Below are 26,527 nucleotides of genomic sequence, written 5' to 3'. Positions count from 1 at the left end.
CTCAGCGGCCATGGCTCACGGGCCCAGCCGCTCCGCGGCATGTGGGATCCTCCCAAACCGGGGCGCGAACCCGGTTCCCCTGCATCGGCAGGCGGACGCGCAACCACTGCGCCACCAGGGAAGCCCCTGATTCTTTTCTTGAAATGACCCACCTTAAGGTATTCTTAGCCATTCTTTTGGGTTACAAAAGGAGGCAAATTGTCCTTTTGGTGATTCTCTCAGAACATCCTCTTTCCTTCTACCTGCCCCAGTTAGCTCCACAGAGCACCTGACCCTTCAACTGAGGGTTTCAGAGACGAGACAGCCAAAGGGGACACTCCCTCTACATCTGCATCTCACACACCACATTCTCCCACCCGTGCCAGACCTCCAAACATCCATACAACAGTTTGGCTTATAGTCAACTGCCCAGTGGTGTTCTCTTTGCCAGAACCCAAGTTTTTGTTATTTTATTATATTTTTAATTTGAATGTGCATGTTTAGGAGGAAATTAAACGTCTCCATTGAGCACAGGTCCTACCATACCCTACTGTCTTACATCCGGCCTGGTTGATACATTTATGTCACTTGTGCAGCCCCACTGGGCATTTCCCATTATAACACTTGAAAATACAAGCAATAGTTTCTTCAAGGCCAGCCATCTAGTTCTCCCATGAGTGCGAGGAGGGGAATTCTCAAAGCTAACTTAGTTCTATTGCCCAATCACAGATAGTGCTCTCTAGCTATGCTTTGGTGTTATTTTTGGCATTCTGTGCATTACCACAGTATTCCAGCCAGGGTGAATAACTCTCATTCCACAAACCCCAGGATGTTAACATCTTCCTTATCAAATGGGGGAGATCCATAAGGAAACTGACTTTAGAATGGATGTTTTCTCAGGCAGAATGTCTCCCACGTTGGCAGTAAATGTCAAAGCTAATAGTTGGCATGGTGCTTGATATTCACTGGGCTGAAAGAGGCTCTTGATCCATAATGATGCTTAATTCCACCAGCTCAATCTCTGAGTGGAGATTAAGAGCTCTCATCCTGGAAGCATCTAATTTATCTCTGCCTCATGCAGGTTGGAATATTCCTTATGAATTCAACGAATCCGACCTGAGGATTAGTATGCGGCAGATCCAGATGTTTCTGAATGACTACAAGGAGGCGCCGTTGGATGCTCTGACCTACCTGACAGGTATTTACGGAAGGAGGCTTTGGCAACCATAAACCTCCACGATTATGCTCCACCTTCCTGCTCCTCTGCTTCCATCTCCATTTGTTTACTTACTCACTCATGCTTTCAACAGACATGGAGCTCTTAATGATGCTGGTCACCATGCTGGGTATTGTAAAACAAACAAACCAACAAAAACAAAAAACACAGAAAAAACAAGATCAATCCCTCGCTTTAAAGGGTGCACAGTCTACAAAGGGAGGGAAATATAACAAAATAAATAACAGTACAGTGATAAGTTCAGTAAGAGAAACATTTATAAGATAGCACAATGATTAAATTTCAGACACGGGGTGGGGATGATTAGGGAAAACTTCCTGAAGGCATGAAAGATGGTTTTGAGGGATAAGTAGGAGTTTTACAAGTGGAAGAAGAAAGCGGGGGGCAGGCGGTGGGAAAAAGGAAGGAGAGCACTCCCAGCAGAGGTACCCTGAGGTGAAAATGACACTTGCTGTTTTGTATTAAAGCAATTCATCAGCAATCTTTTATCAGTCATCCAATATATACTAGTACATAATATGGAAGAATGTAAATATATAAGACTTGGTCACTGCCCTCAAGAAGCACACCACGTAATCCCAGAGATAGGAGATAAACTATAGATGGGCTAAATGAATGGATTACCATGGCCAGAAGTCAAAATGCAGCTCAATAGAAAAACCTGGGCATCTTCCAGGTCACACACAAGTTCCTCCCTCAACTCTGGATCCTTTCCCCAATCATACAGCAGGCACTTTATCTACATCATTCAGTCTTCACAGCAATCTTATGCGCTTCACTTTACTGACCCTGTTTTACAACTGACAAGACTGAGGCCTTAGAGCAGTGGTTCTCAGCCAAGGGTGATTTTGTCTCCTAGGGGACATCTGACAAACTGCGGAGACATTTTTTGTTGTCACAACTAAATGGATGTGCTACTGGGTAGAGGCCAAGGATGCTGCTAAACATCCTACAATGCACAGGACGGCCCCCTACAACACAGAGCTACCCAGTCCAAATGTTAATCGTGCCAAGATTGAGAAATCCTGCTTTAGAGTGATCAAATTCATTTGTAAAAGGTGACAAAGACCTTAACTCAGCACAGTGTCTCCTAAAACAAAACCCCAAATGACACACAACATAAGTTCAGTGGATTTTAGTTAGGTGAAAGAACTTTTCCAAAGAAGTGAGCCATATTCCCATTATTCCAGACCACACAGAAGCACGTCCCAGGGCTCCCCTTCAGATCACAGAATGAGTGCATAATTGCCCTGGGATGCGGTCTTAGTATTGGACTGCCTGCAGCTCATAAACCAACCTGCTCCAACTGTGCCAGCTGGCTTGAGGATAGTCACTTTCCAACTGCAGCAGTCAGGATAGACTAGTCAGTCTGAGATAACAAGCAATCCCCAAATCTCAAGGGTGTGAGACATTTCTTGCCCATTCTGCACGTCCAGTGTGAATTGGCAAGGGTCTCTGCTCATTGTAATTATCTATCAGGGGCACAGTTGGCAAAGGCTCCACCAAATTTTGATGCCACCATCTCAACATATACTTGTGTGGTCACTGCCACAGGGTAGCACTGAAGAGCTCGTGCCAGGAGTTAAATGTGCAAGAACTTGTCACCTGGCCCTACCTCACTGCCGGAGGCCCCGGGAGTTATAACCTTCCTATGTGCCTGGAAGGAAAGAAGATCAGATAGAGATGATTATTAGAGCCCTGTACTGACTACAAGAGACAGACTAACCAAAGAGACAGGTCTTATTTGGAGAGTGGTTATCGAATTAGATGGGCCGAAGTCAAATACATTCTTAATCTGGTACCCCCAACCCTGTGGCAGAGCCAATGGAGAATCTAGAAGAGATATAAGGCACATCCTGGCCCCTTTAGGAACTTGTGCTCTTGCTGCAAAGAGGAGACATATAAGTAAAGAAATGCACCTTCCTTCATAAACATAAAACCCAGAGCCTATAAGGGTATCCCCTGAAGTAAAATTTGCTGATGAGAGAGTGAAGGTGGAACCCTGAATCATGACTCTGTACCTAAGGTTTACCTTCACTTGTAGTCCCTCTCTGGTACTCTCTAGCACTGCCATGCTAACTTCAGGGGGGAACTACTCTCCCTTTAACATTGTGGTTCTGGTGTTGTCATAAACCTCTTTACAGCTGGGACAAACTATAATGTTCAAACTAAACTTTGCTAAAGGCCTGAGAGGAACAACAGAGAGAGATCTAGATGGTCTAGCTTAAGGCCAAACAGTTTTTGTAGGGCTCAAATTACTCAGTAGGTATGAACTTCCCCTTAGTCTCTTACTTCTTCCTTGATGAGCCACCAGGATGCTCCTCCTAGACATTTAGACCCCTCCAATACCAAGAGAGGCTGAGGCCTCCTCAACTTGAGTCGTACTTCCTGTTTCATGTCCGTAGACCTGCCCCTTCCTAGAATGATTGGAATTGGAAATGAGCCCACCCTTCAGGGGAGCCCTTGCATGCGAACACACACACATACACACACACACACACACACGTCTTTTCCTTGCAGACTAGTGTGTTGTCCCCAGCTTCCAAATACCAGGTGGTACCCACATACTGTGGAATCTGATCCAGCTAGAAAATGCATCCTGGGTTGGTGAGATGGATTTGATGGCCCCTCAAAAAATTACCTAATTCTTTTTGTAGAAATCTGAGTGTAGAAACCTGAGTCTCAGAGACTGATGTTGATGATGGGGATGGGGGTAGGAGAGTCATATCCCAAAGAAGTATATATAGGATAATCTTAATTTTCTAAACTATACATATCTGTAAAAGCTGTAACTGAATGCTTTCTATATGCTAAGCATCGTACTAAATGCTTTATAAGCGTTGTTAACCACAACGACGTAAGATAGGTATGCAGTTATCTCTACTTCTAGACAGATGAGAAACTGCTAATAAGTGGCAAAAGTTGGAGCCCAGAAACTGGCTGTAATTGGAGCTCAGTACTGTCTCATGCCAGAGTTCTTGCCCTGAACCACATTTCTATAATGCCTTTCACATTTATGTACACATACACACAAATGTCCAGACAAATGTCTGGAAGATGCCTAAATGTTAACAGTTAACTTTGTTGGAATTATTGGTGATTGTATTGCTTTTCTTTCAGTTTATCACTATTTTCTAATTTCTAATATGGTGAACATGTATTATTTTTGTAGCAACCATAATACCAAAAAGGCCTGGTCTCATCCCAAGCTGAGCATGGTTTTAGCAACCCTGTGTCTCAGCAGAGCTCCTTGGCTGGAAGAATCCTCTGTTTTAGGTTATTGACCAAGTTCATTATGGGCTCAACTTCTTCTTCTGCCGGTTGTCCCCAGGGGAATGTAATTATGGAGGCAGAGTGACAGATGACAAAGACAGAAGGCTCCTGCTATCCCTTCTGTCCACGTTCTACTGTAAGGAAATTGAGCAGGACCATTACTGTCTTGCTCCTGGAGACACTTACTACATCCCTCCTCATGGCTCCTACCAGGTGAGGGGTGGGGAGGGAGAGGCCCCTCTGTCCCCCCAGAGGGGCTTGGCAGTCTCCATGTGGCTAGGGTTGCACTGTATCCAGGGAGGGCCCAGGGATAGCTTGGGCTTCCTGACTCAGGTCCATAAGCTATTTCAAATCTTCCCAAAAGCCTATAAGATAGACATTATTACTGTTTAATGAATGCTGGGCATTTGGTAGACAAGATCTTTCAAAATATGGGGTCCATCTGGGGAGAATGGGGAGGGATGTTTAAGATGAAGCCTTGGTAGTGAACAGGATGGAAATTGCTACTTGAAATCAAAGGTTCAGAAGGTGGCAAAGGGAGGGACAGAAAAACTGGATGGGAGAATGATAAAAGGAAGAAGAAAACAAGAAATCTGAAGGAAGAATGAAAAGGGCTTACTTTCATCCAGTACCTGTTAATATGCCAAAGCCTTATTCCTTCATAACCTCATTTATTTTCCCACTTACAGATAGGGAAACTGGGCTTTCAGGTGACTAGCTCAAGGTTACACAGTTGGTTTAAGATGGAGCTAGGATCCAAATCCTGTTCTGCCTGAATCCAAACCCAATTTTTGTCTCCAAAGCTAAGACTGCTGGGGGAGCAGGGAGGAAGCCAGCAGAGGTGGGAGGGGAGATACTCAGTCCGTCTACCTTCATACTCATTCATACTCATACGCTCTCCTCCGAAACCTGTATGAGGGAAAGCTTGGGATGTCTTGGCCCCGGCGGCGTGTGCGTGTGTGTGTCTATGGCCTGGGCTACCGAAACGGTGTGATTCCTGCATGGGTCTGCTCTGGCAAAACCTTGGGTGATCTGTGGGACCCCAAGGAACCTGAACTCATGTCGACTGAAGATTTCCTTTCCAGTCCTATATTGAATATCTCAGGAACCTCCCTATCACAGCCCACCCAGAAGTGTTTGGCCTGCACGAGAATGCCGACATCACCAAAGACAACCAGGAAACCAACCAGCTGTTTCAAGGGGTGCTGCTGACCCTCCCTAGGCAGTCAGGAGGGAGTGGCGAGTCCCCTCAGGTAACCAGGCTTGAATTCAATTTCCCAGGCAATTTTTCATCCAGTGGGCATGCAGGATTGTGGCTGATGACCAAGAAGGCAGAAGAGTGGAGGCCTGGCAGACCCCTGAGGGAGGATATGGGTGCTCTGGTCTTACTGCTGAGAGTCTTTAAATACTGAGCTGGAAGAGCACCGGTGTTTCTAAAATGTCAGCTATTCCTATATAACCTTCATGATTCATTGCTATATCCACATATCATCTGTATTCCATTTACATAATACTTAAAACTAAATCTCTTTTGCTTAAAAACATTTATTAAAAAAACTGCACATCAGGACCGTAAGTGGGAACCCATACCATTTCCATAATGTCGTGACAGCCACAGAAAGAAAACAAAGGCTAAACATTATTAGGTTCTTCCAGATGCTGCTGCTGCTGTCTGTCTGGCTCCTTGGGAGAAGGGGAGGATCAGTAAGTGTTACAGAGCAGTCTCAGCCCTGACCTGAGACTTTCTCCTTGAAGGAAATGAAAAGAAAAAGGTGGCCAAAACTTGACAAGAGAGTGACTTTCTCATCACGTGATTCAACATTATTTGCTTTATGTCCTGGAAACACCTGGAATCATTTTGGGTGTCTCTTGTGATCATTCCACACATTGTGAGGGACTGATCCTGTCCACCCTCCTTGGTCTACAGATGAGGGCAAAACAAACCCTACAAGAAGTGACCCACTTCAAGGCATTCAGAAACACAGAGGCAGTGCCAGGCCCAGAACCACATCTGCTGACTCCACCCTGATCTTTCCTTTCCTTCTCTTCCCTTCTCCAGCTTCTGAGCTACTCCGTGTTCAACCCTGCTCAGCTGTGGACTTTGCATACAGTTGGCCTTGCATATCCACAGGTTCTGCATCCTTGAATTCGACCAAAGATTGAAATATTCAGAAAAAAAAATTCCAAAAATTTCCAGAAAGCAAAACTTGCATTCACCCCACTTCAGCAATTATTTAAAAGCATTTACATTGTATTTGCAATTATTTACATACCATTTACATTGTATTAGGTATTATAAGTAATCTAGAAATGATTTAAAGTATGGGGGGGAGGGGTGATATGGGTAAGTTCTATGCAAATATTACACCATTTTCTATTAGGGACTTGACCATCTGTGGAGTTTGGTCTTGCAGCCAATCCCTAGTGGATACCAAGGGATGATTGTATTTGGTTTCTCAGTTTGGTTCATAGTACCATAAGTGGTAATATGTGTGAAGATAAAGCAGCCTGGTTTGTGTGTCTCAGCTTAGGGATGGAAATTCCCCTCACAGAAGGAAGAGGGAAGGAAGTGTACATTCCCGCCTCCTCGAGCCAAAGGATGGCAGAGCTGTGTTTCTCTCCCACACCCACGTCCGTCCCACTCCTCCTCTTCCTGCTCTTCCTCTAGGCCTGTCCCCTCCCCACTTGGCTAAACTCACTGCCATAGGCTATTCTTAATGCTGAGGTATGGCCTACTGCCTTCCCAGGTGTCCATGTTACTGGCACAGAGCAAAGTCCCACCTGCACCAGAAGCTGGTCCTAAGGGGCTGGCTATGAGAGTCTTGGGAGATTGTCTCCCAGGGGTGACCTTGAGGATTGGAGGAGTTCTGCAGGGTTCAGCACTGCCCTGAGTCTGCCTGGCTGGCTGAGCACGAATTCCCCACCTGGCCCTGAGGCCCTTGCTCAGGACTTTCATTGTTCAGCTTAGAGGTGATGTCCTCCCTAAGGCTGGGGGCAGGGGTGGGGGGTGGGAGGAGGTGGGATGGGTGTCCTCCTTCCCCTCAGGGCAGAACTGGCTTCCGTAGGAGAGTTCCCAGGAAGGTCCTGCAGACTGTGTTTAAAAAGACAAAGGCTCACTGCTTCAGGTTTAACTGGACAAAGCCACAGCCCGCTGGCCTTGTGTCTCATTCACCTCTCTAATGCTTACACTTTAAGGAAGTGGTTGAGGAGCTGGCCCAGGACCTACTCTCCAAGCTTCCCAATGACTTTGACTTGGAGTTGGTCGCGAAGTTGTACCCTGTGGTCTATGATGAATCTATGAACACTGTCCTAAGGCAAGAGCTCATCAGATTCAACAGGTGGGCTATATGGTCTTACTTGGATCCTGGGAGTTAGAGTGTGAGGGGTAGAATCTAATGGGCAGTAACTAGAATGGACACTTGATAAGGGTTGCTGTGCAGAGTTGGTTTGCCCTACCTTGTGGGAAGAGCTGTAAATAGGGCCATCCCAGCACGTGTTGGCCCAGGGTTAAATCAGTTCCTTCTATTCATTCTCTCTCGTTCATTCATATGACATCTGTAAACTGGGGTTAAAACCAATACCAAGCACAGGCTAATAGGAAAAGTAATCATTAAAGCCACTTTTATTGAGCCTTTAGTGCTAGATATGGCCCCAAGCACCACTCATGCCTTTGCATTCAAACCACACAATAGTCTTTAAAAATATGCACAGTTAGTAATCCCTCTACCACTATTTTACAAATGAGAAAACTGAGACAGAAGGGCTAAGTAACTTGCTCAAGGTCACACAGTCATTCAATGGCAGAACTGAGTCTGAATCCAGGCTCTCGGATTCCAGAGCCCATGCACTTAGCCAGGATGTGAAATCAGGGTAAACTTAGAAAGGGGTGAGGAACAGTTCATCCCATTGCCACTGCCACAGGGGTAAGGAAGGGCTATTATAAGATGGCCATGGGGCTAAGGGTCTCCAGCCTTCTATTCTAGTCCCTCCTCACTTCTCCTCCAGGTACTAGAGCATAGAGCCCAGTGGGATCACCTTGACTTGATTTCTAGATGGTCAAAACTGAAAGAGTTCCCAAACACCATCTAGGCCAGATGAGGAAATTCATCACTTCTGCCTCCAAGTCAAGGTTCTTGCTGCTCCAGATACTCTTAAGTGCTGCTGTCTCCATTTTGCTTTATTGGTCATTGCTCAGTTTTAGGGACAGCCCTGATGCTGAAAGACTAGTGAACTTGAAGAATGTCAACTAAGAATTTCTTGACTCCCTTCGTCTTAGGGTTACTCCCTAGCGTCAGTAGGCAGTTGGCCGTGTGGATGACCAAGCAAAGTATGGGGTGTGAGTCAAGCATGCTGACTCTTGAGTCAGATACCTTGGTGTGATGGGTTGTAGTCCTCACTCATCCAGACACCAGGCCAATGGCTTTCCTCCTCCGCCACTCACTCTCCGCTAAGGTCACTGGAGCTCTTGGTGGTTACAGGGGCCTCCACTAGCCTTTACCACTGGCCATTGTAATATAAGAGAAGAGGGTAACAGTAATCTTATATTCCAGTGATGCCCAGGATTAACTACTTTGGGCAATATTGTAACATACTTCCCCACTACCTTTTTTCTGCCTGTTCACCCAGTGGTATGAGAAGCCCAAAATGACAGTTCAGCTTCCAATTCAGGGGAACCATTATTGTGTCTTCTAGGGCAAATATTCCTTCCTTGAGTACTAAAAATCTTGAAACTAGCAGAGCTCATAGTTTCAAGAATAGAAAGAAAACTTTCTAGTAGGTTTCAGGTATAATAGAGGTCTGTGGTTATAATCCCGCAGAGGGTAGTTTTGCTCTTGACTCCTCAGCCAAGCACATACACCAATAACACGTTTGAACCTTAAATTCCTCTTAATATAAATGTTTAGTGGTTACACATCCAGGAATCCCTTTCTTGCGTTTGAGCACTCTCATGTCCATTTGGCTGGGATTCCATAAGTCTTTGGACATGACAAGCTCTCTCTGGTAGCAGAGTCTTTGGCACTCTCAGCTGAATTCCCTCTGGACTTGATGAGGCCTCATAACAGAGGCCAGAGAGAGAGATAGGTGATCTTGGCATCTTTCAGGCTGCCCTTCAACTGCCTTTTCTCAGGTATGCATGCACCTCATAGTCTATAAAAAGAACAACTTTGGCGATGTAGATCAGAAGCCTTAAAACTGCGTTACCCTTTGACCCAGAAATTCTACTTTTAGTAAGAATATCATTATAAATTTCCGCAGTGATTAATATAGATGGATGTTCCTAGTAATGTTGTTTACAGTGACAACAATCTAGAAATATATGTTTCAGCGATAGAGGAACAGTTAAATTAAATGGAACACCTTGCAGTCATTAAAAAGGACAATTTTAGTTTGGTCTGTATTGAATTGGAAAGATGTTCCTTATATGCTAAGAGAAAAACAAATTACAAAAAACACATATATAGTATGATCCCATTAAAAAATAATTTGTGTTTACATACAGAAAAATCTAGAAATATATACATCAAAGTTATTTTTAGGTGGTGAGATAATGGGTGATTTAATTGTTTCTCATCTTTACAATTCTTTTGTCATGAATGTATATTATCTGACTTTTTAAAGGGAGGAAAAGTAAAAGGAGACTTGGAGTCAGTGTACTTGGGGTAGAATGAGGTCACTGGAGAGCCAGGCTGAGTCTGCTCCTTTGTTCTTGCAGATTGACCAAAGTGGTTCGCATAAGCCTCATCGACCTTGGCCGAGCAATTAAAGGGCAGGTTTTGATGTCCTCGGAGCTGGAGGATGTCTTCAGTAGCATGCTTGTGGGTAAAGTGCCGGCCATGTGGATGGCCAAGTCCTACCCATCACTGAAACCCCTGGGAGGCTACGTGGCTGACCTGCTAGCCCGCTTGGCCTTCTTCCAGGTACCTTGGAGTCAGGGTAACTGGGCACCTGGCATTCTCATTCAGGTGGAGAGGACGTTCTGAAATGACGGATTAGAGGCAGCGGGAGTAGGGCAACCTCACAGCATCCTGGACTGAGCACCTACTAGAAACTGTCTTACCAGGGCTGAGGGCAGGAGGGAGACTTTTCAAAGTCCTTGAAAAGATTATAGCCTCTAGAGGCAGGAGTGGGAACCAGAATAAATATTCACAAACTGGTGTCTCATGGGCCACAGCTCATGGGCTAGTAGATAGATTTGGTTTGGCTGCTTGGTTATTTAAAAATTTGAGCTAGCATATGAACACTGGATTGTTACATATCAAAATACAGATGTTTGTCCTGCAAAAACAGGAAACCTGAAACGATGGACCTGCATTCCTGCATGGCAACTATTGCTGGAGATGAGTGGCTGCGGCTCAGTTTAGACAAGGCACACACTCTCCACTGCTACAGTCCCTACCACGCTCTACCGTATCCCTGACACCAGCCTGCACCCGCGCTTTTCTTAAAGTAGAGATATGTTTCATTGTACTTTCGTTTCAAAGGGGGAAAATATAAGCTAAACTGAGAGGGCTGCCTGTTTCAAGAAAAATGAGAAAAAACCTATTTCTTTATGGGACTCGTTGTATTACCTGCCTTTGAACAATCTTTGTTGTGTTGTTGACTTTGCATTTTTATTTCTGTGGCTCTCCAGGAATGGATTGACAACGGGCCTCCTGTGGTCTTTTGGATCTCTGGATTCTACTTTACACAGTCTTTTTTGACAGGTGTCTCTCAGAATTATGCTCGGAAATATGCCATCCCCATTGACCACATCGGATTTGAGTTTGAGGTAAGGGGCGTCTTGGGTTAGATCAACTCAAAGGGCCAACCAGAGAAACCAGTGCTGTCCCTTTCCTTGAGTCCAAACATTTGGCTCTGTTAAGGCTCAGATACTTCCGAGATGGTACAAATGAAGTATTTAGCATGACTTAAAGTAGCTCCAAAAGTTATTCCCAACAGAATCAGAGGATTCCTAAGCCTTTGTCTCTGTGTGTAAAAAAAGGAATCTTTCTAGAGGAAAATTCTGCCACAGTTGTACCGAGAAAAATGAAAAGCACCTTCCACATTGTTTATTCAACATGGTGGACTCTTCATTTGGAAGGATGTTAATGGTCTTGTGTAGTGCTTTGCTTAAAGTCAAAGGAATGGCCAATAGTCAAGTATCACCCAGTCCATATTTGGAGAGAAAGTAGTAAGATGGACTGTTAGAGAGCATTGTAGAATTTTAAATTCTATAGAAAGATCCTTTGAAATCATCTAGTCCAGAGGTCACAAACTGATTGCCCTAGGTCTTTATTTAGTTTATAAATGAACTTACCTTGATTGGCCTTTGAAGACAATGCTAAGCCAAAATTAATGCAATAAGAAAGCAAAATAATGGGAATAAACACTGGAAAAAAGATAAAACTATCTTTTTTTTGATGTTGAAATGATTGTATACCTAGAAATCCTAAAAACACACCTATCAGAATTAATAGAATTTGTAAGATGACTGGATACTGGTTAAATAAACAAAAATCCTTTTCCTATTCTAGCAATAAATACTAGAAATAGAAATGGGAAAAACATTCCATTAACAATAACAAAAAGATTAGAATTTGAATGATTTTAAATGGACCTCATGCTCTCTGCTTCACCATAATCCCCTCCACACCCCTATTCTCCTACCCCTAGACCATTTTCTGCATTTACCAGAAGAAATTTATCACCTCTGAATCTGAACAGTTGTATGCTGGAGCTGGCTCATACTAACTCACCAGAACCTGTTAAAGCTGGTTGTTAAACAATTGATAGGCTGAAATTGACCATGGTGGGAGTCTTTACACCACAGAAATTGACAGAAACTACAAATCAAGGTTTCACTTCTCCTGCTAGAGAACTGTTTTATCAGCATGCATCTGAACCTAACCCCTCACTACAGATCCAGGTTCAGAAAGGGGAAAGATTGTGCAAGGCCACTAAGCTAGGTAACAGTTAATGTGGCCTCCTGGCTCTTACTTTAGTGCGTTCTCTGTGCCTGCAATATATAAGGGCAGCATGCTAACTAGAAATCAGACCTGGCCCATGTAGCAGGCAGGAATATTAGAGAAGCCCCAATGTCCTGGGAAATGCATCCTGGGAAAGGCAGACAGTAAAGCCAGTTTGTACTTTTTCAATCTCTTAATGCTGCCTCATTTAGGAAAATGGCAGATAATGGAACTCACAGCTTCCTGTCTTCCAGGTAACCACACAAGAAACAGTCATGGAGAATAACCCAGAAGATGGGGCCTACATAAAAGGACTCTTCTTAGAAGGTGCCCGTTGGGACAGGGAAAACAGGCAGATCGGGGAGTCTCTCCCCAGAATCCTCTATGACCCATTGCCCATTATTTGGCTGAAACCTGGGGAAAATGCAGTGTTTCTGCATCAGAACATTTATGTGTGTCCAGTCTACAAAACAAGTGCCCGAAGAGGTATCCTGTCCACCACAGGCCACTCCACCAACTATGTCCTATCCATTGAACTCCCAACCGACAGGCCCCAGAAGCACTGGATAAACCGAGGAGTAGCCTCACTGTGCCAGCCCGATAACTGATGGCATCTGTCTCAACGCAGAAAATAAAAGGAATTTCATTCTTGACTGAAATCTAGCTTTCCTTTCTTGATAGTCACATGGGATGATGAGGATGATGATGATGATAACCGTTATATAAATGGAGCACTTGCTATGAGCCAGGTATTTTAGAGCATTCCTATAAAGTGGGTTATTATCCTTATTTCATGGCTGCAGAAGCCATGATATAGAGAAAGCAATATTTTCCAGATCGGATGGGTACTAAAAGAGTAGAGCCTAGATTTGAACACAGGCAGTGGGACTCTTCAACCTAGACCTTTTAGTCATGTGGCTAAGCTCCTGGTGGGTTTTTTTTTCCTATTACTTTGCCATAACTGTCACTGATCTTTAATTGCTTCTCTCCTAGTCTATTCACATGGGCTAACATTAGGGCTTCTCATAGGTTGAAAGATGCTTGGGCCACTTTTATTTTTTAAAGGCTCTTGATATATTTAAAATGTATTTGTCACAACAATCTTATGCAGTATTATCGTTATCTCCATTTCAGTGATGCAGAGATGGAGGCTTAGAAAAGTAACTAGCTCAATTTTACAGCTAGCCAGTGGTAGAACTGGGACCCCAATTCTTCTCCACTAGCCTACACAGATGGGCAGAAATTTCAGGAAGAAAGGAGACATGAGAGAACCATTATTTGCTGCTTGCCATGGTTTGTCCCTGGGCCTTTAGATACCTTGCTTGTACCTATGTTGAATATGATTGTCTTCCCCCTCTAGAGGTTCAAGGAGACTAACTTGCCTACAATCATCCAGCTCCTTCACACTGAAAAGCCAGGTTTTGAGCCAAGGTCTGTCTGGCTCTAGAACTTACGCATTTTTCACTGCTTCACGCTGCCTCCATGCTGAGGACTATATTGTGATGTAGAATCTTAGAAGAGATGTATAGTTCCAACAACCATGTCTAAGAAATTTCTAGTTTATCACTGTTTCTCCCCAGGGCCACCTGGAAGAGAATCCTGAGGGAGATAAAAATCAAATTCTTGATATAGTCTCAACCAACTCTCTCTTGTAGCTCTTTGGCTCTAAATGGCTAGCTACTTCTAGGGCATTCCCTTGGTCAGTCCATAGATGAGCAAAGACATAAGGCTTTTTGGGAATCTTAATGTGTCTGGCCTGGCTTCCCTGCCGCTTCACTAGAAGAAATGTCCTGACTTGGGGTCTTTGCTTTTTCTTAAATGAAGCTTCTGAGAACCACATAAACATATTCCAGAAAACTTGTTTCTTTGTGGGAATGTGGAGCCAATCAAATTCTGATTGAGGACTCTGAATTCTGAGATCAGCAGATCATCTAATTGATCCCAAGTGCAAAAGCGGAGTTCTCCAAATCTTGCCAGGGGCCGATAAAGAGACAGTGAGGTGGAGCCACTCTCTTTCAGCGCCAAGTAGGTAGCCTAAAAGCTGTTTCTCTAAGAAACATAACTTTTTCCAATAGAGGAAAGACAATCAGAATTAATAGATAACTGGAACTGCCTTATTGTCTGTTATTCCAAATAGATTGCTAAGCCATGTGAGATGGAAAGACGGTCAGGATCCCAAATCCCTGAATCTTCGACTGGCTAGGTAAGTCACATTGTAAGCTGTAAGGCAGTGAGAAGGTTGCTAAGAGAACAGCTGAATTTCTCTTACAGTTATCTAACTCCACCTTCAGCGGCAAAAGCTGAGGGAGGCAGGGACTGTTTCATTCCTCAGGGGTCAAGGGACAGAATGTTCCTGTATGATGGATTAAATTTTTGTAACTTAAAAAATTTCCCTCAATTCAAAAGATTCCCCTAAATTTAAGGTCATTTTCTGTTGGGGTCCATGTGTTAATTAATGTCCCCACCCCCACCCCAGGAGAGAGCAATAGGTTCTTCAGGAGTCCTGGTGAATTAGAGGCTGGGGCCCTGAGGCAGAGATGGCCAGAGATCAGCTCCGTGAGAAGCTATAGGCCCTGCCTATAAATACCTCAGCAGATGACATCAGACAAACCTTGTCACCAAGCTAGTCCTTGCTCTTTAAAAATCTGGCTGTTGGGGCTTCCCTGGTGGCGCAGTGGTTGAGAGTCCGCCTGCCGATGCAGGGGACGCGGGTTCGTGCCCCGGTCCGGGGGGATCCCACATGCCGCGGAGCGGCTGGGCCCGTGAGCCATGGCCGCTGGGCCTGCGCGTCCGGATCCTGTGCTCCGCAACGGGAGAGGCCACAACAGCGAGAGGCCCGCGTACCGCAAAAAAAAAAAAATCTGGCTGTTGAGTAGTTTTCAGTCCTTGTCAGCATTGGAAGAAAATTTCATTGAAAGAGGGGATGTAGGGGATACCTTTAAAAGACCAAAGAAGGAGATTTTATAGGGTTGGAGAGAAAATGAAAAGAAAAAATTATAAACAAATAGGTTTCATGGAAGGTTTGGCAGGAAATTATGTTTCTGTGTAATAGAATATACATCTTTGCAAAAGAGGCTAGGTGTATAAAATTCACATTTAGAGAAGATTCCTGGAACACAGAAGGTACTTAGAGGTTAGTTAGCATTAGATGGACTTCCATTTTGGAAGAGTCTGGGTAGGAAGGATGGTTTCTAACCCCTACAGCGTAAAACAAAAATTGCATATTCAAAATCACCTTGAATTACTTAGAAAGGGACAATGATGGAGACAGCAAGTCATGTTTCACTCAGTTCAGCACAGCCAGTTTTTCCTCCAATGTAAGAACAGGTCAGTGTTTCACTGATTGACCACCAGATAAAGCAGTTGGCTTGAGTTCACAGGCCTTATATTGCTTTAGAAATACTTAACTTTAAACATCAGAACCACCTCTTGGTAGGGAAGTGCGTCCACAATGAGATCAGATAGGAGAGTGACTGATGGAATAGCAGACTGATGTCTGTCTCCTAATTGAAGCGAGGCTGGGGTATGTGCTCACCGAATGGCCGTGGAGGGGCCAACATGCCTGCCAGCACATTTACATTTCTCTCTCTCCATCAAAGGCCTATAGCTGCATTTGTGTTAAATATGTACATGCTATATCTCTGACACAGTATGATATTTGCTCTCCATGTCACTGCCAAACCCTGTAATACTTACTTATCCTGAGCATGAAAAAGTATGTTCCTGCTCACAGGAATGGGTTTTGAAATTGAAATATACATATTTTAAATTAGAGAATCTGTGTGACAAGTGAATCCTAAATCTAGGTGTGGGCAGGAAGTTATCAACTGCTGCTTTTGAGGATCACAAGGCCATTCTGGAAAACAGTACAGAGAGACCAAAATCACTAGAGATTTTTCTTTATTGGTGATTACCCAGCCCCTTTGGAGGTACGAGGGAATGACACTGACGTACAAATGAACTGCCATGGGAATCTCACCTGTATCCACACATGCAGGGGTATATGTCCCTTGTGTTTTGATCTCTACTTGTCCCATTTCAGTCTGGATATAATTTGAAAGCCAGCTTAGCTCTTGTACTTCCTAATTATGTTAATGTAAAATTCTCAAAATGAATGCAGTATGAGTTTCTAGTGAGCCTTTCAGATCCTAAGTGTATCCTAAGTAATTATAGGCTTTAAGATAAACTAAACATATGCATTTACCTAAGACATGAACTTTTGTGTATGTGTATGTCTGGGGCAGAGATGGGTCTCCTATAAAATTTCACTGAAAAACCATGATTGATCCAATGATGCGCTTTTTAAGGGGAGTTTATGTGGAAATTGGAAGTGTCAAAAGACAACAAAGCACACACAAAAAGCCCACTTTTAAGCAAATCTATAACTTGAAAAAAAAAAAAGCCTAAAAATATTCTGAGGGGTGGTATACAGTTTTATGGTAGCCATGAGAACTTCCAGCAACTGGCTAATTTCTTCATATCAGCTGGCATGTCTGGTGATCGGCATTCCCTTGAAGAGCTTTGTCACTCTTCAGTCTTCTGACCACAGGCCTTAGTCTTGTTTCCAAATGACGCTTCAGTGAGGATATCAGGTCCACGACCTCTAGGGTTAGTGATGTCCACTCAGGCAGCAAGATCCTGACAAACTGTAGTGATGTGAGCACACATCATGGGGTGAGTACCAGTATTTCGAAGGTTTTAAGAAGATATTTGGATTTTTGCTCCTAATCAAGAAGACCCTTGTTGTCTGGTTTACATTTAAGGCCTAGTTGGCTCATCATTCTCAGAAAAAAACTTTTTTTCTGGGTTAGGAAACTTCATCGTGAGACTTGAGATATACTGGTTTGGAAAATTTCCTCAATTTCTCCTGGCTTCGAAGTCCCCGGCCTCGTAGTGGGGTAAGGCCCATAGGAGGTAGATGAATCTGAATAATAATAATAATAAATATTAAGAATTACAATCATGGCAGCAGCTTATATTCACTGAAGATTTACTAAGTACCATGCTCTCTGCTAAGTGCTAACTCTGTACTGACTCATTATTCCTTACAGTCCTTATACACATTAACCCTCAATATAATCTCATAGAGAATTATTATTCTAATATTCACAGATGAGAAAACGGAGGTTCAGGTTAAATAACTTGCTCAAGATTATACAGTAAGTGGTAGAAACAGGATTTGAACCCAGATCTGTATGATTCCAAAGCTTGTGCTCTTCTTTGCCATATTTCCTGCATGGAGGAAGAAACCACAGATCACACAGTGAGATGAGAGTCCAAAGAAGGTGAGGAAAAAAGTGTATACACAAAGATGTTCTTTGCATAGTGGAAAACTGGGACCAACATAAAAGTCTAGTGAAAGGGTGCTGGTTAAATTATGGCATATTCTTACAATAAATAGGATATAATGCATCCACTTTAAAAGATATCCAGGGCTTCCCTGGTGGCGCAGTGGTTGTGAGTCCGCCTGCCGATGCGGATATAATGCATCCACTTTAAAAGATATCCAGGGCCTCCCTGGTGGCGCAGTGGTTGTGAGTCCGCCTGCCGATGCAGGGGACGCGGGTTCGTGCCCCGGTCCGGGAAGATCCCACATGCCGCGGAGCGGCTGGGCCCGTGAGCCATGGCCCCTGAGCCTGCGCGTCCGGAGCCTGTGCTCTGCAACGGGAGAGGCCACAACAGTGAGAGGCCCGCATACCGCAAAAAAAAAAAAAAAAAAAAAGAAAAAAGAAAAAAGATATCCAAAAGAGAGGAAGTAAAATAAATAGGCGATAAACAGTATGCCTAGGGTCTCATGTACTTTAAGTAAAGAAAATGTACATACATGAGTATAGAAAAAAAGACTAAAAGGATATATTACCAAACTGTTAGGCTGAGCCAATACAATATCAAATTGCTGTTTTTGTAGGTCAAGAGTAGAATATTGGCAATTTCATATGGTCCAACTCAACAGTTATAGTGGTCACTTCCACAGGGTGAGAATTTTTGACAATTTTCACTTTCTACCTTATGCATTCCTTTAATATTTGAATTTTATTCTTTCATTAACAATAAACCTGTGTTTTACAATAAGGAAAATAAAAATACTTCCATAAAAAAGGTGAAAGTCAGAAGAGAAAGCTATGTAAATGTGAGCTGGCTTTCCCTTCCATTTAAGGGAAAGTTGTTCAAGTAGGAGAAATCAGGCGTTCATTGACATTTTAGTCTGTTGTGCTGGGCTGGTGGCCACGCAAGGGTAGCTTATTTCCAACATGCCTGCTACAGTAGCTCTAGACTTCTCAGCAAACACTAGCCCTCTTGGTACACATTCTTGGAAATAATTGGGTTGACAAGGATAAGTACAGACCACATGTTAACTGGAGTCACACTTACTGGCCTTGGATAAGGAATCTGGTAATGTAGTCCAATTTCAATCCTGGCTGTGCACTCATCTATACACTGTTTAATCAGGTCTGTGTCTGTAAGCTATTAAAAGGGAAAAATAGGTGAGATTGTTAGCATCTTTCCAATGCTACATAAAGTATAGGTATACATTTTCTTAAACTTTTTTCAGTTCATTAGCCACTAAATTAAATATTGGTAATTTGAAAAATCAAAAGCAATTTAGTATAAAATTTCCTGTGGATTTAACTTTTAAAAATTATTGAGGTAGATAATACAAGCACATGGTAAAAATAATTCAAATAATACAAAAGGATATAATGTAAAACAAAGTCTCCCTCTTCTTCCTGTCTCCCAGTTCCCCTTCTCAGAGACAATTATCACAAGTTTCTTGTTTGTTCTTCCAGGGATAGTCTATGCATATATAAGTATACCTCTGTAAACTTAGCATTTTTTCTTATAAAAATGAAAGTTCTGAACCTTGCCTTTTCACTAACAACTTGAAGCCCCTTCTATATTTACACATACAGAGCTGCCCCATTCTTTTTAACAGCTGCACAAAATTCCAACATAAGGCTGTATTATAATTTAACCAATCTTCTACTGATGGACATTTAGGTTATTTCCAATCTTTTGCCATTATAAACAGTGGATCCCTCTAAAAATTTTTTTGACTCACATGCAAGTATATTTGAAAGATCATTTCCTAGAGAGAGAACTGCTAGGTTAAAGGGTTCATGCTTTTTAAATTCTCACAGATATTCCCTGTAGATTCAAATTACCCTCTAAGAGGCTGTACCAATTTACATTCCTAAGAACGATCCATAAATTATATTCCCACCAACAGTGAACAACAGTGCTTCTTCATATCCTCCCCTTGTTGATCAAGTTACTTTCAGCAAGTGCTGTCTAGAAACCCCGAGTAAGATACTGGAGAATGATCCACCTATTTTGAACTATAAACTGTCTTGCTCATTAGTGAGGAAAAGAAATGACATTTGAAATTTCAAAACAGTTAAATTGTGGTAGTCCAATTTCAAGTAAAGGAATGAAAAGTTCATTCTGAAAAACAGAGAGCCAGGTAGGAGAAGGGGAGAAACCGTTTCATTCCGAGGATGGAAAATGAGTCAACACATGCCTCTGCTAAGTGTTGGTAAGTGGGCCTCAAAGTAGAGCTTGGATTGCATCAGCCCCAGATGACACCCACAGGGAAGTCTGGGCCATCGTGGCTTGGAAATTCCAAGGGCATTCTGTCCTATGGTACCTCTTGGAGTAAAGTTCCAGAAACTGCAACACACAGAAAGAACCACAGCTGAGTGAGTCCCTTGGGACAGAGGCTCAGCTTTTTGACCTCTGTATTTCTCAGAAGCTATTGCTCTGATGTCCACCTTGGGAGTAGATTTCCATGTTCTCATTTGCTCATTAGGATTTAGACCAATTATTAAGCACTTACAGCAAATGAGGTTACAAGAGACTACTTATGTCTATATGAGGGATTAGGAAGAAAGAAGCCCCTAATAAAGATGTGGTTAAGGGGACTGAGGGCTCCCGGGGCTCCAGCTGTCCGTTTGAACAAGTTGGGTTAGAGTTCTCCAAATCAGTCAGTCAGAGGCTGCCTGCATGATTCTGCCAAATCCACAACTACCTATACTAATATTAAACTTTTTCTTTAAATGGACTCTCTAAGCACAGTACTTGCAAAATTATCTGATACTGTTTTCTTTCTAATACGTGGTAAAACAAGTATGTATTTTATTTTTTATAAATTTATGTATTTTATTTATTTTTGGCTGTGTTGGGTCTCCGTTGCTGCACACGGGCTTTCTCTAGTTGCGGCGAGCAGCGGCCACTCTTCACTGAGGCATGCAGGCTTCTCATTGCGGTGGCTTCTCTTGTTGTGGCGAACAGGCTCTAGGCACGCGGGCTTCACCACTGGCAAATACACCTCCCTCTGGCTCACACCACATTGGGCCAATTCAAGCAGAGGCAAATGAAGGACTATTATTGCCTTAACTGAAAACCCAAAGGGTCTTGGGCAGTAGTTAGGTGAGTGAAACTGCAAAGGTTTACTGGGCACATACTACTATGATATCGCCAGCACCAGACTAGACACTGTGAGGCCATGGTCCCTGCCTTCAACTATCAAGGATATTATCTTGGCAGAACAACTCTGACACAATGGTATGTAATCAATAAGGGCAATGACTGCTACAGACTGCTATCTAGATTCCTATATAGCAGAGTAGGTGGCCATCATGGGGTTGGGTGAGGGCAGAGAACTTGCGGAAGACTTCCTGGAGAAGATGAACTGAATCAAAGTATTTGTAAATGCTCATTAATTTAGTGACAACCACAAGGCAGGGCCCATGAGATATACTAGAAAAGGATAAGAAACTGTCTATGTGCTCAAGGAACTGACAATCTGGTTAAGGAGACCATACCAACATAAATGAAACAAACAAGAAAAAAAAAAAAGAGAATATCACCAACTAATTAGGGGTAGGTATAGCTCAGTGGTCTGTAAAATTTTTGATCATCTACTTTCAATAAAAAATTTCTGAGCCCTGAGAATTCCCTGGTGGTCCAGTGGTTAGGACTTGGTACTTTCACTGCCATGGCCTGGGTTCAATCCCTGGTCAGGGAACTAAGATCCCAAGAGCCACACAATGTGGCAAAAAAAAAAAAAAAAATTTCTGAGCCCCATATGTGTATTTATAAGTTTATTAAATATATTAATAATTCCATTATAAATATATATAAAATACACATTTTTTAAAGAGCAATAAAAATAAATAGAAACAGCACTTACAATATTTTACCTCTATACCTCAAAGGACTATTTCAGGACCTTGGGGGGTACATACATTCTGATGTGGTATGCATGGTCTATGGTAAGAGCAGAAAATGTTCAGAAGCAGGTTGGTATTAAAAGCAGGGAGGGGCTTCCCTGGTGGCGCAGTGGTTGAGAGTCTGCCTGCCGAGGCAGGGGACACGGGTTCGTGCCCCGGTCCGGGAAGATCCCACATGCCGCGGAGCGGCTGGGCCCGTGAGCCATGGCCGCTGAGCCTGAGCGTCCGGAGCCTGTGCTCCGCAACGGGAGAGGCCACAACAGTGAGAGGCCCGCGTACTGCAAACAAAAAAAAAAAAAAAAAAAAAAAAAGCAGGGAGACTTCAGAGATTATGAGAAGGGAAGGATATTGTAGATCGAGACGGTTTCTTGTGTAGCACTACCCCAACTGTAATTTTACATTTCTTTCTATCTAACTCTGAAACATCTTTCAGGGACCCTGTCTCGGTTTTGCTCAGTTATATCCCTGATGTCTAGTCTGGTGTTTGGAACATGGTAGACACTCAGCTACTTGTTGAATGAAAGAATGAGAGCAATGGGTCACAAAATAATGGCAGGAGCTATGACAGAAATGGGAAAGCTGGGAAGGGGAGGTGTTCTTGTGGAAAGATGAGTTCTGCTTTGGGCTATCATGCTTGTGGTGAGTTCCTGCAGGTGGCTGATGACAGGTCAAGATATGGGATCTGGAACCATGGTCTCTGGGCCTCTCACTGCAGAGGGCTGACCTTCAGAGGACGCTTACAGCTGGTAGGAGTGTGTGTGAAGAAGACAGGGCAGAAAAGGAGACTGAGATGGGGTCAGAGAGGGAAAAGTAAAGAGAGTAAATTGTCAGGAAGTTTCACGAAGTGAACAGTGACAGTGCTGAATCCATGAGATCAATGAGAAAGAGGCAAGAAAAGTCAGGAGCTGAAAGCCTCCTTCCATGCTTAGGGCCAGGCAGTCTTCCTAAGGAGCTGACAGCTAGATGCTTTATGGTTTGTCAAATCAAGCCTCTTGGAATGGCTTTTGGCTCCCTGGTGTCTGGGTTCAACTAGCAAATGGAGGTACTATTTTACCCAATTCTGAGGTCCCAAAGGGCAAAGTCTCTCTGCTAGCCAAGGAGGCTTGAGTTCAAAGCTAAGTTATGAAGGGAACCCCGTCTTAAACCTATTCTCTTCCCTCTGAATGGGTTTATACTTGGAGGCTCTGAATAGCTTATGAATTGAAAAAAACAAAACAAAACAAATTTAACTGCACATCTCCTGTGGGAGTGGCTGACAACAGGCACAGTGTGTGAGGAACCGATCTTACCCTGAAAATTCTCATTGGCCTGACTCAGGTCACCTGGCTCATGGGGTCTTCTGAAGATGCTGAGCCACTTACCCGCTGGACTGAGACCTGAAAAGAGTGAAGAGAGAAGCCCGGGCTGGGCTCTGCTTTTCAGTGGCTGGGCAAGCCAGCTATGCCGTGCCTCTGGCCCCTTCCTGCTCCACACTCTATCGCTCTGACTTGTGCTGCTCGGTCCTCTCAACTTTAGGACAGAAAAGAAATGAACAAGCACCACAAGAAATTGCTCTCCTCCTTGCAATCTCCAGCTAGAACCTACTTACATTTTTGTTTTTCTGAAACAGTGTTCTGGCTTCATTTAATATGTACTGTTTTTCTTTAATGGTGTCTTCCATCTGCCCTGATGCAGCCTGCCATTTCCTCGCAAGCCTGAAAATTCTGCGGTAGAGGCCAAGAACTTCTTGTCGTGTTGCCGTTGTCATCTTCCGACCCACCAAAATAGAAGAGGAAAAATTTGCATAAAAATTCAATTTGACAGTAGGCAGGGAGGCAGCTGTACATTTTTAAAAATCAAGCTCTTTAATTAGTCTAGAAATAACTGCTCTTTCTGAACAGATCTGTTTGCTAGCATTGCCAGAACGGTGTTATATGAATACCAGCAGTCTCCTAGATGGCCTTGTACATCATCCCATGGTTGAAGGTTGCTCAACCTTGCTGTTTGCCATGATGGGCATTTTTATGAACATGACAAAACCAAAACGCACATTTAGTGTTCTTTAAACCAGTATATTCTTTGCCAGAATATCTTAGGAATGATGCTTTTAGTGTGTATTCTGGTAAAATTACATCACTAACCTGAGTGCATAGGAGAAGCCACATTTTGAATAACTGAATTTTCTAGTTAAGTGTGAACTTGAGTTTAATGCAGGGATTGCAAACTCAAGTGCCTCTGGAGCCTGGCAGGTAACAAAATGAGGGAAACCGTCTGGGTGGGGACAGTGGCCAACTAGAGAAGATATCCCCCCTTGAAAGGGGACAGTTGCTACTCTGCCCCAGCCAGCTGCTGTCATGTAGAATTGAGGGCCTAAGGGTGCCAGATTTCCTGACAGCTTAACAATAGGTGGCAGTCGAGATTTTTAAAATATGAAACTTTAAAAAAGACAGTAATTCCTTATTTTTGAAAATGTGAGTACCAAACATAAAATGAATCTGCAGGCTCAATTCCACCCAGAGTTTGTCAGGTTGCAAACTGTTTTTTAGTTCATCATAACTTGGTTGAAAATATTTCTCAAAATTGTTGGTCTACTTCCTTGTCCACATAAGAACTGTATAATAAGTACAACTGAAAATCTCTCTGATGACTGAAGATCTTGTGGCCCCTCTGGGATGTGACTGCAGGACTTCAACAGGACTGGGGGAAACAGAGACTCCACTCTTGGAGGGCACAAACAGAGTAGTGTGCGCATCGGGACCCAGGGGAAGGAGCAGTGACCCCAAGGGAGACTGAACCAGACCTACATGCTAGTGTCGGAGGGTCTCCTGCAGAGGTGGGGGGCAGCTGTGGCTCACCCCAAGGACAAGAACACTAGCAGCAGAAGTTCTGGGAAGTACTCCTTGGCATTAGCCCTCCCAGAGTCCACCATTAGCCCCACTAAAGAGCCTGTAGGCTCCAGTGCTGGGTCTCCTCAGGCCAAACAACCAACAGGGAGGGAACTCAGCCCCACCCATCAGCAGACAAGCGGATTAAAGTTTTCCTGAGCTCTGCCCACCAGAGCAACACCCAGCTCTACCCACCACTAGTCCCTTCTGTCAGGAAGCTTGCACAAGCCTCATCCACCAGAGGGTAGACAGCAGAAGCAAGAAGATCTGCAATCCTGCAGCCTGTGGGATGTAAACCACATTCGCAGAAACACAGACAAAATGAAAAGGCAGAGGACTATATACCAGATGAAGGAACAAGATAAAACCCCAGAAAAACAACTAAATGAAGTGGAGATAGGCAACCTTCCAGAAAAAGAGTTCAGAATAATGATAGTGAAGATGATCCAGGACCTTGGAAAAAGAATGGAGGCAAAGATCGAGAAGATGCAAGAAATGTTTAACAAAGACCTAGAAATGAATTCAGAATAATAATAACGAAGATGATCCAGGACCTCAGAAACAGAATGGAGGCAAAGATCGAGAAGATGCAGGAAATGTTTAACAAAGACCTAGAAGAATTAAAGAACAAACACCTAGAAGAATTAAAGAACAAACAAACAGATGAACATTACAATAACTGAAATGAAAAATACACTAGAAGGAATCAATAGCAGAACAATTGAGGCAGAAGAACGGATAAGTGACCTGGAAGACAGAATGGTGGAATTCACTGCCGCAGAACAGAATAAAGAAAAAAGAATTAAAGAAATGAAGACAGCATAAGAGACCTCTGGGACAACATTAAACGCACTAACATTAGCATTACAGAGGTCCCAGAAGGAAAAGAGAGAGGGAAAGGACCCAAGGAAATATTTGAAGAGATTATAGTTGAAAACTTCCCTAACATGGGAAAGGAAATAGCCACCCAAGTCCAGGAAGTGCAGAGAGCCCCAGGCAGGATAAACCCAAGGAGAAACATGCCGAGACACATAGTAATCAAATAGACAAAAATTAAAGACAAAGAAAAATTATTAAAAGCAACAAGGGAAAAATGACAACATACAAGGGAACTCCCAAAAGGTTAACAGCTGCTTACTCAGAAGAAACCCTACAAGCCAGAAGGGAGTGGCACGATATATTTAAAGTGATGAAAGGGAAGAACATACAACCAAGAGTACTCTACCCAGCAAAGATCTCATTCAGATTCAATGGAGAAATCAAAAGCTTTACAGACAAGCAAAAGCTAAGAGAATTCAGCACCACCAAACCAGCTCTACAACAAATGCTAAAGGAACTTCTCTAAGTGGGAAACACAAGAGAAGAAAAGGACCTACAAAATCAAACACAAAACAATTAAAAAAATGGTCATAGGAACATATGTATTGATAAGTACCTTAAATATGAATGGATTAGCACCTCAATACATAAGGCAAATGCTAACCCCCATAAAAGAGGAAATCGACAGTAACACAATAGTGGGGGACTTAAACACCTCACTTACACCAATGGACAGATCATCCAGACAGAAAATTAATAAGGAAACACAAGCTTTAAATGACACAAGAGACCAGACAGGTTTAATTGATATTTATAGGACATTCCATCCAAAAACAGCAGATTGCACTTTCTTCTCAAGTGCACACGGAACATTCTCCAGGATGGATCACATTTTGGGTCACAAATCAAGCCTTGGTAAATTTAAGAAAATTGAAATCATATCAAGCATCTTTTCCGACCACAACGCTATGAGATTAGAAATAAATTACAGGGAAATAAAACGTAAAAAACACAAACACGTGGAGGCTAAACAATACATTATTAAATAACCAAGAGATCACTGAAGAAATCGTAGAGGAAATCAAAACAATGCCTAGAGACAAATGACAATGAAACACAACGATCTAAAACTTATGGGATGCAACAAAAGCAGTTCTAAGAGGGAAGTTTATAGCAATA

At 43.1% G+C, this 26,527-nt stretch overlaps 2 protein-coding genes and 1 non-coding gene across 39 annotated transcripts in view; 2 read left to right on the top strand and 1 right to left on the bottom strand.

Annotated features, from left to right (window-relative positions):
- DNAH3 (dynein axonemal heavy chain 3) overlaps positions 1–26,527 on the top strand; it is a 249,724-nt gene that overhangs the window by 206,749 nt on the left and 16,448 nt on the right. For 10 of the 21 annotated variants that reach the window (XM_028498493.2, XM_055090018.1, XM_028498501.2 and 7 more), the window contains 9 exons: positions 1,061–1,177; positions 4,548–4,702; positions 5,575–5,742; positions 7,685–7,827; positions 10,203–10,407; positions 11,121–11,258; positions 12,690–13,184; positions 14,260–14,460; positions 14,573–14,638. In XM_028498493.2, the coding sequence (XP_028354294.1) occupies positions 1,061–1,177; positions 4,548–4,702; positions 5,575–5,742; positions 7,685–7,827; positions 10,203–10,407; positions 11,121–11,258; positions 12,690–13,043 (1,280 nt within the window). In that variant the 3' untranslated portion in view covers positions 13,044–13,184; positions 14,260–14,460; positions 14,573–14,638. Of the gene's footprint in view, positions 1–1,060; positions 1,178–4,547; positions 4,703–5,574; positions 5,743–7,684; positions 7,828–10,202; positions 10,408–10,777; positions 10,937–11,120; positions 11,259–12,689; positions 13,185–14,259; positions 14,461–14,572; positions 14,639–26,527 lie in introns of those variants that run through there. The other 11 variants (XM_028498496.2, XM_055090020.1, XM_028498505.2 and 8 more) reach the window with 11 other exon arrangements.
- Positions 17,135–26,527, bottom strand: part of LYRM1 (LYR motif containing 1) — a 26,682-nt gene continuing 17,289 nt past the window's right edge. For 15 of the 17 annotated variants that reach the window (XM_028498548.2, XM_055090046.1, XM_028498538.2 and 12 more), the window contains 4 exons: positions 23,254–23,412; positions 23,027–23,041; positions 18,808–18,900; positions 17,135–17,359 (listed from right to left, as the gene is read on the bottom strand). In XM_028498548.2, coding sequence (XP_028354349.1) covers positions 17,243–17,359; positions 18,808–18,900; positions 23,027–23,041; positions 23,254–23,412 — 384 coding nt within the window. In that variant the 3' untranslated portion in view covers positions 17,135–17,242. The remainder of the gene's footprint in view (positions 17,360–18,807; positions 18,901–23,026; positions 23,042–23,253; positions 23,413–26,527) is intronic. The other 2 variants (XM_028498552.2, XM_028498551.2) reach the window with 2 other exon arrangements.
- TRNAE-UUC (transfer RNA glutamic acid (anticodon UUC)) lies at positions 21,389–21,460 on the top strand. Its single transcript has one exon. It is a non-coding gene; the product is annotated as a tRNA-Glu (tRNA).

The sequence above is a fragment of the Physeter macrocephalus genome, chromosome 14 (genome assembly GCF_002837175.3).
Source record: "Physeter macrocephalus isolate SW-GA chromosome 14, ASM283717v5, whole genome shotgun sequence".
In the NCBI taxonomy this organism is placed as follows: Eukaryota; Metazoa; Chordata; class Mammalia; order Artiodactyla; family Physeteridae; genus Physeter; species Physeter macrocephalus.
This window is presented reverse-complemented; position numbering and strand designations above follow the sequence as displayed.